The 14,791-nt window shown below is 47.8% G+C and overlaps 1 protein-coding gene across 4 annotated transcripts in view; it reads right to left on the bottom strand.

The window, feature by feature from the left end:
- LDLRAD3 (low density lipoprotein receptor class A domain containing 3) overlaps window positions 1–14,791 on the bottom strand; it is a 209,132-nt gene that overhangs the window by 101,601 nt on the left and 92,740 nt on the right. For 3 of the 4 annotated variants that reach the window (XM_037040516.1, XM_037040518.1, XM_037040519.1), the window contains 2 exons: window positions 13,847–13,972; window positions 1,954–2,088 (listed from right to left, as the gene is read on the bottom strand). In XM_037040516.1, the coding sequence (XP_036896411.1) occupies window positions 1,954–2,088; window positions 13,847–13,972 (261 nt within the window). The remainder of the gene's footprint in view (window positions 1–1,953; window positions 2,089–13,846; window positions 13,973–14,791) is intronic. The other variant, XM_037040517.1, reaches the window with a different exon arrangement.

Below are 14,791 nucleotides of genomic sequence, written 5' to 3'. Positions count from 1 at the left end.
ATAAGCCACGGGAGGTATACTGGCATCACTTTGGTGGAAAGCAGTCTGACTCTGTGTAAAGACTAGAATGCCTTGCTGTCCCATCCGAAGTTTAGAAATTCCTCGTCCGTGGGAAGATTAGAGACCTCTCTGAACTTGGTGTGACAGAGTGGCCTCAGACCAGAGTGCGTACAGAAATCGCCGGAAGGCTCTGGAAACACAGAGTGCACCCCGCTGGGTTCGGCTGCTTTGGGGTGCAGCCCGAGCTCTGCATCTCCAGGTTTCCCGTGTGAGGCGGCTGCTTCTCTGAGGATCGCACCCTGGGAACCCTGGGAACCCTGGGAACCCTGGGAACCCTGGCGAAGCCAAGCCCCAAGGGCAACTGGAGACTGATTCTACCCAAGACGCAGTTTTCTGGGCTGTCCTCTGCACAAATTCTGGCAAAGTCTGTGTGGATGCCCATTTTGTCTCTTCTTGTGTCTGAACCTCGGGCGTACAGAATTGGGCCGAACATAATCCTTGATTGGTGGCCCACTCTCACCGGTGGTCCGTGAATTACCTATTTATTCATTCACGTATTCATTTTTAATAACACAACCACCCACCGAAATAAAAGCTAGGACCTTGAGAAGAACCCACACCCAACTTCATGGAGCTCACCCCACGCCTCCGACAACCCCCTTCACTTGTTACAGTGTCACTACATCTGTGACCCCTGGGACGTCTGTAGGATGGAACGCTGGCAGCAGTCAAGAAAATGAAATCCACCAACAAACAGTAACGCGGGTGACACACAGAGATATGCTATTAAGTAAAGAAAGTAAAGACTGCATACAGATGATACCAGTTTATAAAAGAAATACACACTTTTTTAGGGTGCTTTAAAATGGACATATGTTCGCCCTGACTGCTGTAGCTCAGTGGATTGAGCACAGGCCTACGAACCAGAGGATCGCGGTTCAATTCCCAGTCAGGGCACATGCCTGGGTTGCAGGCCAGTTCCCAGCAAGGGATGCGTGAGAGGCAACCATACATTGATATTTCTCTCCCTCTCTCCTTCCCTTCCCCTCTAAAGATAAATAAATAAATATATTTTTTTAAAAGAATGGGTTACCTTAGAAAATCTTTAAAAAAATGGACATATGTTCTTAAACCTTCGCATTTCTCCCTCATCACTAAAGAAAATACATGTCTACAGTAAATGAGAAAAGCAAGGTACCAGGAGAGGATATTATCCTGCTGCGTCCGGCTGGTTCCCTAAAAAGCTCACCCTTCCACCCCCAAACAGCATCCATCAGCTTCCAGAAAATAGCTCTGAGCCTGTGAGCCCTGATACAAGTAAGCAATTCGCACAAGAGGAAACAAAATAGTAAACAAACACATGAGGGAAAATGTTAACTTTGTTCATAATAAGAAAAAATGCAAATTAAAACATTTGGGGAGCTATCACTCTATGACTGCTAAACTAGCAAAAATGGAAAAAAACAGAACAGCCGTGAATGCCCGGGGGTATCACAGTGAAACTGACAAGGGCAGGCAACGCTAGTCACCATGTAAAACAAAAAACAATTTCAGACAGCTGTGTGGCAAGGTGGAGCCATGAACCATGCAGATGCTCCCCCGCCCATCCCTGGTGGAACTTACCCTGAACAAGTAACTCAATGGAAAGAAACAACTCGATGGCCTCCAACAATGCAACAATCCAGAAAAGTACAGCAGAGCACCATGACAGGTTGTAATGCAATGGGGGCAAATTTCAGTTTTGAACAGAAAATGCACATGTGATGTTTAATACACAAGAAAAACAAAACGGATGGTGCGTTACAGAAAAAGTCATGTGTCCAAGGACTGCAAGGTTAAGTGCAAACACTAACCAAGTGTTGTACCTGAAGCGGACACAGGTGTCGCTTTCTCCCTTCCCGTGTTACTGCACCACGGTGCTGCGATTATTTTCAGCACTGGGGCATCTCCTACCTTGAGAACTTTCACAGCTTTCCTCGTCACTGTTGTCTTGGCAGTTATTCTGCCCATCACAAATGAAGCTCTTGTCAATGCAGAGGCCGTTCTTACAGTGGTAGCGTGCCGTGGAGCAAAGCAGAGGGTTTGCTGCTGTGAAGGGAAAACAGTGTGTCACCAGCAAGGCCAGCAAGTCGCTGTGGAAACCGTGGGGACCTTCCCCAGCCAGAAGCGTGCCCTGCTTGGGAAGCAGTGAGCTCCCCTTCTAGGATGGCTGACTGGCTCAGAGCCCGTCCTGGGACACCAGCCAGCCAATGACCCAGACAGGACAAGACTCACCCTGCCCCATTCTAAAAGCTCTTCCACCCAAGTCACCATACTGATGCCTGAGAGCCGTACCCACATGGCCAGGTGCCCCACCCAAGTGGTCAACCTCTAGGCAGGCCAGCAGCCCCTGAGTGGCTGGGGGCAAGTCTGAATGTCCTGGAGAGCTGCAAGTGGAATGTCTGGTGGTGTAAGAGACACAGAGAGAAAAGCAAAGTCAGAAGGGGTAGCTGAGCTGGGGATCCAGGACCGTCCACCACCAAGGCAGTGACGGCATGATCCAGTCCAAGAGCCCTGCCGGATCCTTCTGGCTCTCCAGCGATGGACCAGCGTCTTAATTCCTCATGTGTCTTTATACATCACTCAGCTCTGTGGTCTCACTTCTCTGCAACCCAACAAGCCCATTGACCCACCTGGTCAGCCTGTGTGGCTGCCCCGTGAGGCTCCCTGTTCCAGACACTTTCAGGGAACTCACAAAAAAAAAAAAACGACAGGATCCTTCCTTGAAAGGCAAGGGGGGAACTGACCAGGGTGGGGGTCACACAAAACTACCACCGTGCAAGCAAATCTCCACGGCAAATCAGTGTTCCTTCAGCACGATTTGCCTCGTTCCCGGTTCCCTGCAGTGCAACAAGGCTCCCCAGAGCTCTACTCTTAATGAGTGAAGTAGCAAAGTAGAAGTCACTGCAATCCCAGCTCTGCCAGTTATTAGCTGTGTCATCTTGGGCAAGAGAAGTCACCTCTTGAGCCTTGGTTTCTTATCTGTGAACAGCACTGGCTACATAATTATCAGGGCCTGGTGCAAATTGGAAAATGTGGGGCCAACTGCTCAAGAACTATTTAAAAATTCAAGAAGGTAAGTGCAGGGCGTAAAAGCGAGCAGGATGCCCTTCTGAGGCAAGCCTGGGCCCTGAACGACTGCTGGCCACAGGCCCTCACAGCCGGCCCTGCAACTTGCACAGCACTAACTGCAGTGTCCCCCTGAGACGACACAGGGGACAAGGCCTGGAGTCTGGCACCTGGCACAGGCTCAGGGAACGTTCCCCTCGTTATGTCTGAAGGAGCAATACTGGCCATGATGAAGAGGTGTCGTCCTGGCCCGTGGGTGACAAACTGAGCTCACAGCTCAGTCACACGTTGTGGGAAGAGCACCAGCGCGGGCGCCAGGCCTGGCACAGCAAGTCGCTGTGGGACCCGCGCTGGCATCTCTCGGTGGTCCTCAACCGCAAGATGTGGCCGCCATCTCTCTTCTGCACAGCACACTGAGCCATTGTTAAGATACACAGGGAGCGTGGCTGCAAGGACTGTACATTTCACAGGGATCCGCAAACTCGAAGGACTGCAGAGTCATTTTTTAACTATTCAACTCAGACAGTTTGAAGGGAAAGGTCAGAGGAGGTGGAGGGAGGAGGGAAGCCAGTGCTCGCAGTTTGAAAGACGAGAGATCGGTGCAAAGCCAAACAAAAGTAGTCTGGCCTGGAAATGGGAGCTGTTTTTTTAAAATATTTTATTTATTTTTTTAGAGAGAGGTGAAGGGAGAGAGAAAGAAAGGGAGAGAAATATCAGTGTATGGTTGCCCCTCACAGGTCCCCTACTGGGATGGGAACCTGGCCTGCAACCCAGGCATGGGCCCTGACTGGGAATCGAACAGGTGACCCTTTGCTTCGCAGTCTGGCGCTCAATCCACTCAGTCACACCAGCCAGGGCTGGAAATGGGAGTTTTAATGATTTAAATCACTGTGAGCCAGAGAATGGTTTGACTTGATCAAGCTGAAACCAAAGTCTGTCCAGCCAAAACTAAAACTGAGAAAACCCAAAACCACAAATCACATTTGGTCCCTGTCCAAGGCAACCCTCCGTGTCCCAAACTCTTCGTGTCCCACCGCAGTGGCTTCTCTGGGACCTAGAGGGTCACATCTACACAACCAAAGCAAGCGCCAGCGGCAATCAGCTTCTGGGACAATGCTACCGGGGCAGGCTGTTTTGGATCAGCCTTGCTGATCCTGTTGGCAAGTGTCTGCTTTTCTCCACCCTTAGACTCTCACAAAGGTAGATGGTACCAACCTTCTCAAGGGAAAGAAGTCATTCATGGATGCATGTGTGTGCATATTTGCATTCATACATACTACATATATGTGTATATATACAGATCAATGTATCTTCAAGATGAACTAAGGCTGACTAGACGGTAAGACACAGCTCCGATAAAGAATCCAAACTGACTAAAAACTAAGACACTGGTGGTCTGTAATGCATATAACTAAAAAGACTAGTAGCCAGAATACATTAAAAAAACTCTCATCATTCAAAAGGAAAAAGAGGACTCAATAGGAAGACGAGCCAAGGATATTATTAGCAGACAATGCCCATAATAAAAAATGGTAAATAACAGCCCTGGCTAGTGTAGCTCAGTGGACTGAGCATGGGTCTGAGAACCAAAGGATCAAGGTTCGATTCCCAGTCAGGGCACATGCCTGGGTTGCAGGCCAGTTCCTGGCAGGGGATACACAAGAGGCAACTATACACTGATATTTCTCTCCCTTTCTCCTTCCCTTCCCCTCTAAAGATAAATAAAATCTTTAAAAATTAAAAAAAAAGAAAATGGTCAATAACAACTTGAAAAGATGTTGACCTGTAATGAAGCACCACTTTTAACTGCATCCACTTGCCAACCTTGTCTTAAAATAGCAGGCGGTTGGCAAGGAGGCGGAGGGAGAGGAAGTCACACAGACCGCCGGTGGGAGTGCAGATTGGTAGGTCTACCTCGGAGACCAATTTAGTCCCGTTTGGTAAAGCTCACAGTGCACGTGTGCTCCGGCCCCGTAATTTCACTGCCAGCTATACACTGTCGGGAGAATTGTGAACAAACAGAAATGTTTACCGAAGCACTGTGACATCAAAATGCTAAGGCAGGGCTTGGGTAACTTTTTCTGTGAAAGGCCAGGCAGTAAATATTTTAGGCTTTGATAACTATTTGTCTCCATCTTAACTGCTCAACTTTTCCATTGTAGTGCAAGCAGCTATAGAAAATTAGGACATGGCAGGGTTCCAATAAAACTTTATTTACAGAAACAGGGAGTAGGCTAAATTTGGCCCACGGGCCATTGTGTGCCAAACCCTGGTCAACAGCAGTAAAAAAATGAATGAATCCAAGACAAGGTGAATACATTCTACAAATACAACAGTGAGGGAGAAAAGTAGGTTGTGGAAGACTACCACGGCGTTGTGCCACTTGCGTGAAGTTACCCATGCGAAAGAACGCTACCCATTATTGGTGGATAGGAAAATTGATACTGAAAGAATAAAAACTCGCATTGGAAGAAACACGGCTAAGTCCAAAAGAGCGGACGCCTCTGGAGAGAAGGAAGGAGGGGAGAAGGAAGGAGGACAGGAACTGATAAGGAGACACTGCAGACTCCTAATGATATTTGGTAGCCTCTTATTATTTTAAACTCCGAAGCAAAACAGCAGCATGATAATGTGATTTTTTAATTAAGATATAATTGACAAATAACACTATGTTAGTTTCAGGTGTACAACATGATTTGATATTTGTATATATTGCAAAAAGATCACCTCAATAAGTCTAATTAATATCCATCACCACATATAATGATATTTTTTGTAATTGTTACAAATTTTTTTTTGTGATAAGAATTTTTAAGATCTATACTCAGCAACTTTCAAATATACCATGCAGTGTGACTGACTACAGTTTAGTTATGGCAATATAATAACTATAGGGCCCTGGCCGGGTGACTCACTTGGTTGGAGTGCCACCCCAGACACCAAAAGTTGCAGGTTCAATTCCTGGTCACAGCACATACCTAGGTTGTGGGTTCAATCCCTGAATTGGGTGAATATGGGAGGCAACCAATCAGTGTTTTTCTCTCACACTGATGTTTCTTTCCCTCTTCCTCTCTCTCTAAAATCAACAGAAATATCCTTGGGTGAGGGTTAAAAATAAAAAAAAATGATAATAACTATAGGTAATATAATTTTTGAAACGGGGTACTGGGAACACAGAAGTCTAGTTAATTTTGCTGTTCTTTTCCAGTATGTTTGAAAGACCTCATTACGAATTTTTAAAGAGTCCAGCCTGGCAGACAAGTTTCAGTGTCCACTCACTTTCCTTTTTCTTTACTTTTTCCCCACAAAATTCTCTCTGGCTCACAAACACCTGTTTCTGGTATCGTTCACACTCAGGTGCCCAGCTGCTGAGAAGACACAGGTACACGCTTATAACCACCATGCCTCGTCGATGGCTCCTCGTAACACACCGCACCCCCTCCCCCCGCAATGCCAGGCAGAGGCCCAGGCCGAGGGTGCAGCAGGAACACGCCCCCAACCCAGCAGCCAGCCCCAGAAAGGCCTTGGAACCACCAGAACACACTGCTGGGTGTTGGCGCCCCGCAGGTGCCAGGAGCTCCTCGGGGAAGGGCCCTCAAGCCTGCCCTCCTTCAGGTTCCCTGGTTATGTGAATCCCAGCAAGGTTGGTGGCCGGCTCCCAGGGACGCAGCAAGTCACACGGGCCAGCGGCTGGCCTGCCACCCTGCAGACAAACTGCCGGCAAGAAATGAAAGCTGACAACTATGGGAGGAAACGAGGAAAGCTATAAAAAGCAGCCTAAGATAGTTTCAAAAGAGACTGGAAAGTTCTAAAAGGAGCCAAAGGCAACCCTGTATTATAGCCCAGTCTGAAAACTAACGTTCCTAAGAATGGCCCACCACTGTCTCCAATCAAACACCGATCACGTCAAGATGCAACACATCTCAGAGAATCCCTGTCAACAATGTTCCTCAAAGGCAAGAATGCTCAGTTACTAGGCGGGCTCTCCTAACCAGAGTGGCAGAGCTCCCCAAAGTGGCCGGACAGCTCAAGCCTCACTACGTTTCTTCCGGGGCCTCTGCAGCTATTCTCTAGACTTGGCCAGATTTCAGGGCCAGTGCATGGGCAGCAGGCTCTGGGCAGTCAAGGTTAGGGGCTCCCATGATCCCATGGAGCTTCCCTCACCCAGGACCCTGAAACAGTAACTGCTCAACAGACTGCTCATAAACTAGCCAGGAAACGCTTTGAACTTTAGGACGCTATGTCTCTGTAATGTCTCTGCTCAAAATCTATGTTTTCCTTGTCCTTGCTAAAGTTTACCAGTCACTGAGAAATGAATTATTTTACTCAGTTAGCTAGGGAGGGGAACAATGTGTTTTATAGTAATCATTTCAATAGGGATAAAGGAAACTGCAGAGTTAACTTCAAAAACTCAATTTCGGACTTAAAAGCTCCTCGGTTATTACCACAATAAACACAGGGATCTGAGGATTTGGTTCCCAGCCCACTTACTGAGCGAAGAGAACCCGTCTCCCCTGCCAGAGGGAGAGGGAGGGAGGACCAAGTTAAGAGTAAACTCAGAGGTTAATTTAACTGGCAGCATATCTGAAGGGAAGGACCAAGGGCCCACTGCGGTTGCCCCAAAGCAACTGACCCGCTGTCAGGGCAGGAAATGAAGCAATGTGCCTCCAGCAGGACCTAAGGAACGTCGCCTGTAATCCTTTTAAAGTCTGTACAGTTGGCCCCCATTCCAACTGAAAGGGTTCTTGACAAGATGCTCCAATGAGAAGGTCCCTGTCACCAGCCCTCACGTTTCCCATCTGACCCCTCTCTCGCAGTGGCTACCGCTCACTCCCTTGACCAGCATCCCAGGGTCATGGGACTCTTGTCTTCCCAGCTCCACTTCCCTGGAAACCATACAGCTGGGAGAAACGGAGCTGCTCCGAGACTCCCTCTGCTCCAGGATGCAGGGCGCCGGGCCCTAAGCCTCTCTGCAAATAATCCATCCCATTAACAAGCACTACTTCCTTTGTGGCCTGGAAAATGCTCGAAGCTGCAATCTTCAAAGACACGAGGGAGCCTGTCTGCGGCCAGCTGCAAGTTCCTGCCTTCCTTTCAGAGTCCGCTCAACAAGGCAGCCCTCTGGCCACCGAGACAGAGTGCCCCATGTACCCTGCTTACCTCTCCCCATCCTCTAAGACACAGAGGATTTGAATTTTTAAAACCCCTCCAGACTTGGCTTGATGCCGGTGGCAGGACTGTGCTTTGTCCCCAGAAGAGCTTCCTTGGCACGGTGACCTCCTCTTCAACACCCAAGTCTGCCTTTTATCCAGACCTCTGCTCTAGCAATAAACATCATCTCTCTCCTGATGCCCATGGGCACCTCTGCCTGAACACCCCCCACCTAAACTGTGTGTGTCTGAAACTGATGTCCTTGCCTCTCTCCCTTTCCTGCAATTCATAGGTTCTCTGTCCCTCTATTTTTTTTCTCAGAATTTATTAATGGATGACACTGGGTTCTGAAGAATTCCCCTCATTCTGGATCTGGCGGTTTGTTTACCTACAGGTCACTGACATGTTCCTCTGGCCCTGAACTTCCTGCAAACTCATGGTTAATGTCATGGACCGCATGTTCTCTCCCCCAAAACCCTCATCACTAGTGGCATGGTATCAAGGGGGGACGCTCAGGAGGTGATTAGGGTTAGATGAGGTCATGAGATGGTGCCCTCATGATGGGATTAGTGCCCTGCGAGATGCGGGGATTCGAGGGGAGGCCCTGTGTGTACACACACCAGGGAGGGCCATGTGAGGACGTACACTGGAAGAGTACGCCCACACCAAGAACCTGACCGTGCTGGTACCCTGGACCTTGGACTTCCAGAACTGTGACAAATAAGTTTCTGTTGTTTAAGCAACCCAGTCAATGGTGCTGCTGTAACAGCCTTAACTGACTAACATGTAGAGGCTCAATCGGATTCAGGCTGGATGTTCTGGGTAGACGTACATCATGGGGGTGACGTGTGTTCCCGCTGGGTCACATCAGAAGGCGGATGACATCTGACTCCCTTTTCTTGTGATGCTAAAACTGAGCTGGAGGAGGTTTCAATTCCAGGTCAGATGCAGTCAGCACTCCCCTGGCTCTCCCACTGAATACAGCAAAAAAACAGAAACCAAAACCAAACAAACCCTGGACAGAAAACATGTGGCACGTGTAGCAGCTGTTTTCAGATTCTGAAGAGAGAAACTGGAGCAGGCCAACTGGGGAAGATGATGAAATGTCGAACAACCGCTGAACACTCTCAGGTTCCCAGGACACTGGGATGTGTCAGAGAGATCTCGGACAGGGAAGCACTCGGGAAAGCAAACCCCTGAAGTCATTCCTGAACTCCTAGGCTGGCCCCTCGGCTGCACGAGCACAGCACCGGTCCTAGCAAGCCCACCACAGATGAGAACTGAACTCGAGCACCACTGCCCAGGCCCAGACTGACCACTGGGAGGCGTGTGTGGGGGACAGATCCAAACAGTGCTGCAAAAATAACCGGAAAACTGCGGCAGCCCCCATGGCAGGGCTGTTGGGAACTTGTATTCTCATCTAACAGGGTCATCTGCCTCCTAAAAAAAAAAATTAAGCACTCTCTGTAGAATTTAAATAAAACACAGAATGTCACACATAATATTCAAAATATCAAGAATATAATCCAATATTCCTTGCCATCTGGAAAATCTCAATTCTCTTGGCAAAAGATAATTAGCAAATATCAATGCCAAAACAAGACATGTTGAAATTATGTGATGAGACTTTAAAGCAACTATTATACAAATACTCTAACAAGCAACCACACTCTTGGAAGAAACGGAAAATAGAAAGTCTAGGCAAAAAGCAGAAGATACAAAAGAAGAACAAAAAGGAATTTTAGAACAAATTACAGTAACCAAATTAATAAAGAACCACAGTATGTGGGCTGTAAAGTTGACTAAGAAAAAAAAGTAAAATTGACAAGATAGAAATTACCCAATCTAAACAATAAAAAGATAAAAAACATCAGTTCATAAATGAGCAGAGTCTGAGGGACCTCTAGGATGCTAACAAAAGATCTAAAGTGCTTATCACAATCTCATGAGAAAAGGAGAAAGAGCACAGTTATTTAAATAATATTTGAAGAAATAATAGCATGGCAAAAGACAAAAACCTACAGATTCAAAAAGAACCTTAAGGAAGTGAACTCAAAGAAATCCACACACCCAGGCACACAATAATCTCACTGCTAAAAACTAAAGAAACAGATCTTCAAACTAGTCAGAGAAAAATGGCGTATTCTCCACGGAGAAACAATCTGAACCAGCGCGGATCTCTCACCGGAAACCACAGGCGCCAGGGGAGGTGGCACCACATTCTGAACGTGCTTAAAGAGACGAACTGTCAACCCGGAGTTCTACAGACAGTAAAAACATCCTGGAGGAACGACAGTGAGACACAGACACCCTCAGACGAGGGGAGACTAAGCACTGGCTGCCGGCAGATCTGCTTCAGAAGAATTGCTCAAGGAAGTCCTCCAGACGGAAGGGAAACGACTCCAGAAGGAGACTCGGAACCTCAGGAATGAAGGAAGAGCCACCGAAATAGTAACTACCTGGGTAAATATTCTTCTCCTAGTTTTCTCCTCTGGACATCCTTGAAGCATATTTGAAAATTTAAAGCAAGAATGAAAACTCCGCCTGTTGGAGTTTTCAATGTATGTAGATGTACTAAAACAACTGAAACACAGGGAGACCACGGAGTGCACAGGGTTTCTGCATTCCACGCCAGGCGGTGCGACACTGATTCCAACTCTGTGAGAAGACTGGCGGCTGGCTCCAGGGGGTTCCGGCCTGGTCCTTCCACTATAAAGCTCCCCACCAATTTTTCATCTAGTGGTTTCGGCAGCCACTGATGATCCATTTCTTTAGTAGAGTGTACAAAACAGAGAGGCCCTAATTCCCTCATTCTCCTATTACAGCTGGCATTCTTCAATACAAAGGACTCTCCTAAGTCAGGTATTTGATTATCCTGAAGTACAATTCATAGGGGAAAGGCAGGGTAAATGCTTGCTTGATTCTTTCCTTTTATTTACCAGTTTTCAAAATAGTGGATTGGAACCACTGTTTTTAAATGGAAGATAAGGCAAAGGGAAACAGTGACTTAATATGGAACGGATATGATTCACTCACTTAGACGATCAGGGGCCAATATCCAAACATTTAAATCAGACGTGGTTTTTAACTAAGGCAGGGAGTATGTAGGATGGCACCATCGTCCAGATGTACATACTGTGTTGTACTCACTTCTTATTGCCATTGGATTACTCTCTAGTATATAGTCTCTAGTATATATATGATATATATACATATATATGTATAATTCCCCCTTAGATTGTAAGACCCCCACGGACAATAGGAAGTACAGCACAAGCGAACAGACACTAAGTGAAATACAAAAGCAGCATGTCCTTTTCACGAAGAGGGAGCCAAAATTAAAGAAGGATGCCCCTGCCCCTCTCAGAGCCAAAGCCCAAACAAAGATTTGAAGGCAAAGAAAGCAGTGCTGAGAAGTGTCCACAGACACAAAACCCCCCAAGATCTGTACATCACCCACCTTCCAATGGCCCAAGACACTGGGGCTCCAGAGGCAGCCCAAATATCATCGGAGGAATAAGATTGACCCCAGGAGAAACAAGGTTGACCACTATGCCATTGAGCTTCCCCGACTACCGGGTCGGCCATGAAGAAGATGGAAGACAACAAGATACCTGCGTCCACTGTGGATGTCAAGGCCGACAAGCACCAGATCACACAGACTATGGAAAAGCTCTATGACATTAATGGGCCAAGGTCAACATGCTGATCGGGCCTAACAAGGTGCTTTGGATGCTGCCAACAAAATTGGGATCATCTAAACTGAGTCCAGCTGGCAAACTCCAAATATAAAAAATGTCTTCAGTGTAGAGAGAAAGGATATGCTTGGACATCCTGAGCCAAAGGTGAAACTCTAGCAACTATGGTCTTCCTCTTAATCACTCACGGTTTTGTTTTAAGTCACTACACACCTTGCTAACCAATCACTCCGTGCCAGCCTCTACACGAAACCCTTCTCCAGTATCATCTCATGTAAATCTCACGCCAACCCCAGGAAGCAGGCGCTCAGCACTGCTTTGAGAGACTCGGAAACCACTGGGCCAGATCACGCGGCATGCCCATCCCCTGCTCAATTGGGGAAAACTCGAAGGGGAGGCCAGACCTGCAGCTCCAGTCACTCTGCTCAGTCGGGCCCGACCCGGTCAGTGAAATGCAGCCTCCCGGGAAGGTGGGTTTCAGCCACTGTACTAACCGTTCGATAACCTAGTGGCTGTGCTGTATTTCTGCCACCTGGGCCCAGAAGATGAAATAAGGCAACAGGAGAAGGCTCGTGGGAGAGTTATGAAGTCCCGGCGTCCCTGCTGGGAGGGCACAGCAATGACTGCTCCCTGGAAGGACATAAATAACACAGGGGACAGCTGCCCTCTTCTCCAGGGACTTAAAATAGAACCAACAGGATAAGAGAAAATCAATTGATCAAAACAATCGCTGAAGTCACTAAAACTTATGTTTTGAAAAAAAAGATAACACGATGACAGAATGGTCACAGGAAAGGACAACTCAATTAGGCACATTAGAGAAGAGGAGAGAGAAGGAGGGAGGGAGGGAGGGGGAGAGAAAAGCCTGGCACAAAACAGTCCAAATATTAACAGTGTTGCATTCTGGGCAGCTTTGCCTCCCTCTTTATACTTTTCCATACTTTGCAAGTCACATTAACAATCAGAAAAGAAAATCTTATACAAATATGCAGACACAGAAAATAAATGTGTAAATTGGCCCAGAGCCTATTACAGTTACAAAGGCCCCTGTAGTCTAAATATTTAAGGGGAGAGCAAAGAAGAAACGGTGAGCAGGGACTAGTGAGCAGTAGCAACAAAGCAACCTGCTGGGAGAGACGGGACAGTATGAGAAGCGAGGAAGAGATGCTCGAAGGTCACCGATGCCGCTGTGTGTGAAGTGATTCTGGACAAAGAGATGTCAGCCAGGAAGGGGCTGCATGGACCCAGGCCAAGGAGTGGTGTTCAACACTGAGACTGCCAGAGGCGACGTGGGGTGGGGAGAACCAGAGGGGGTGTGTGTGTCTGTGTTGCCACCGTGGAATATTATACGGCAGGTAAAAGGAATCGGGGCGCCACAAACCAAAATCTTTAGCTTTCTATACTGTCTGAATGTGTTTTTCCAAAATATATTCTCATTATATATATACACATATATATATCTCATTATATATATTATTATATATATCTCATTATATATATATATATTTATATATTATATAACATATAAATCTCTTTTTTGAAAAAAGAGAACCGGCTCTGCTACTTGCGCTGCGTGTGACAGTCGATGAGCTCACCCGAGTCTCCACACCTCAGATTCCTTACCTGTTAACAGGACCCACACACCTGCATTTGCTCAGCTACTGTCAGAACTGAAAACAAGGTCCACCCAAGGCCCGGTGCACTTAGGAGAGTCCCGACAAAGGGTAGCTGAGCATTCACACAAGACAAGTAAAGAATGGAATCAGGGTCACAGCAGAAAATGCCTGAGCCTCTGGGTGGAAGAAGCCCGAAGGTGCCAGTGGCCAACACAGAAGGGGCAGGCGGCTGCAGTGAACGGGGGTCACGGCACGCAAGCTCCCAGCACTCACTGCAGTTCTCTTCGTCGCTGCCATCAGGGCAGTCCTCAAACCCGTTACACCGGAAGCGGCCGATGATGCAGTGGATGCCGCTGGCACAGGGGAAGAACGTTGGGCCGCATTTCGATTTCGCCTTGGCTGAGGGAGGAAAAACAGGATAAAGAGCAAGACGTTAGGAAGTTCAGTTTCCTGACCACAGCATACCCACCCCACTAGCTCTGAGTGTGCAAATGGGCCCTCTTACATTTACCGGGAAGTCTGCAGAAGTTTCTTACTACCACCGCCCACCCCAGGTTGGAAGCCCACAGGCGCCATCCTCTAGGAAGGGAGTGGCTAATCCCGCTGCTTCGAAAGCCCCAGAGAGGCCACCCCCACTCCTGCACCAGCAGGGCTCAGTCCAAGTGTGCTAACAACAGGAATGAATCGGTGAGTAGATGGATGATGAATGGAGCCTGCTCTTAAGGTGCTAACGAGCCATTCAAAATTCATTCCCTGACTGTCAAAGTAATTGCTGACATTCACTGAGTGCTTACTGTCCTAGACGGCATGGCTGTCGCTTCACACGGATCATCTCTTTTAATCTACCCAGCAACCACCCAATGGGGCGGTGTGCAGAAAGAAATGAATGCAACAGGCCCAAGACTGCTGGCAAGGCTGGCCCCTGCTTGAGGGTTTGTACCACCCTCTCATACTAACGGTTCACTGTGCCCAAACTCTTCATGCAGATGGTGCAGTTTATGCGGAACACCTGCTTTTTCCCTGAGAGTGTGCGAGAGGGTGCCTCTGTGGCTGACCCACTCCCAGGGAAAACGCTGGGCACCGAGTCTGACAAGCATCCGTCCCCACTGGAAAACATCTCACACGGGGCATCACAACCACTGCTGGGGGCTTAAGCGCAGCCTGTGTGGTGCTGCTGGGTGACAGGACTCCTACCAGTCTGAACTGGGTTTCCCTGGA

Source organism: Sturnira hondurensis, unplaced genomic scaffold (genome assembly GCF_014824575.4).
Source record: "Sturnira hondurensis isolate 20B ecotype Veracruz unplaced genomic scaffold, ASM1482457v3 Scaffold0002638, whole genome shotgun sequence".
Taxonomy (NCBI): domain Eukaryota; kingdom Metazoa; phylum Chordata; class Mammalia; order Chiroptera; family Phyllostomidae; genus Sturnira; species Sturnira hondurensis.
This window is presented reverse-complemented; position numbering and strand designations above follow the sequence as displayed.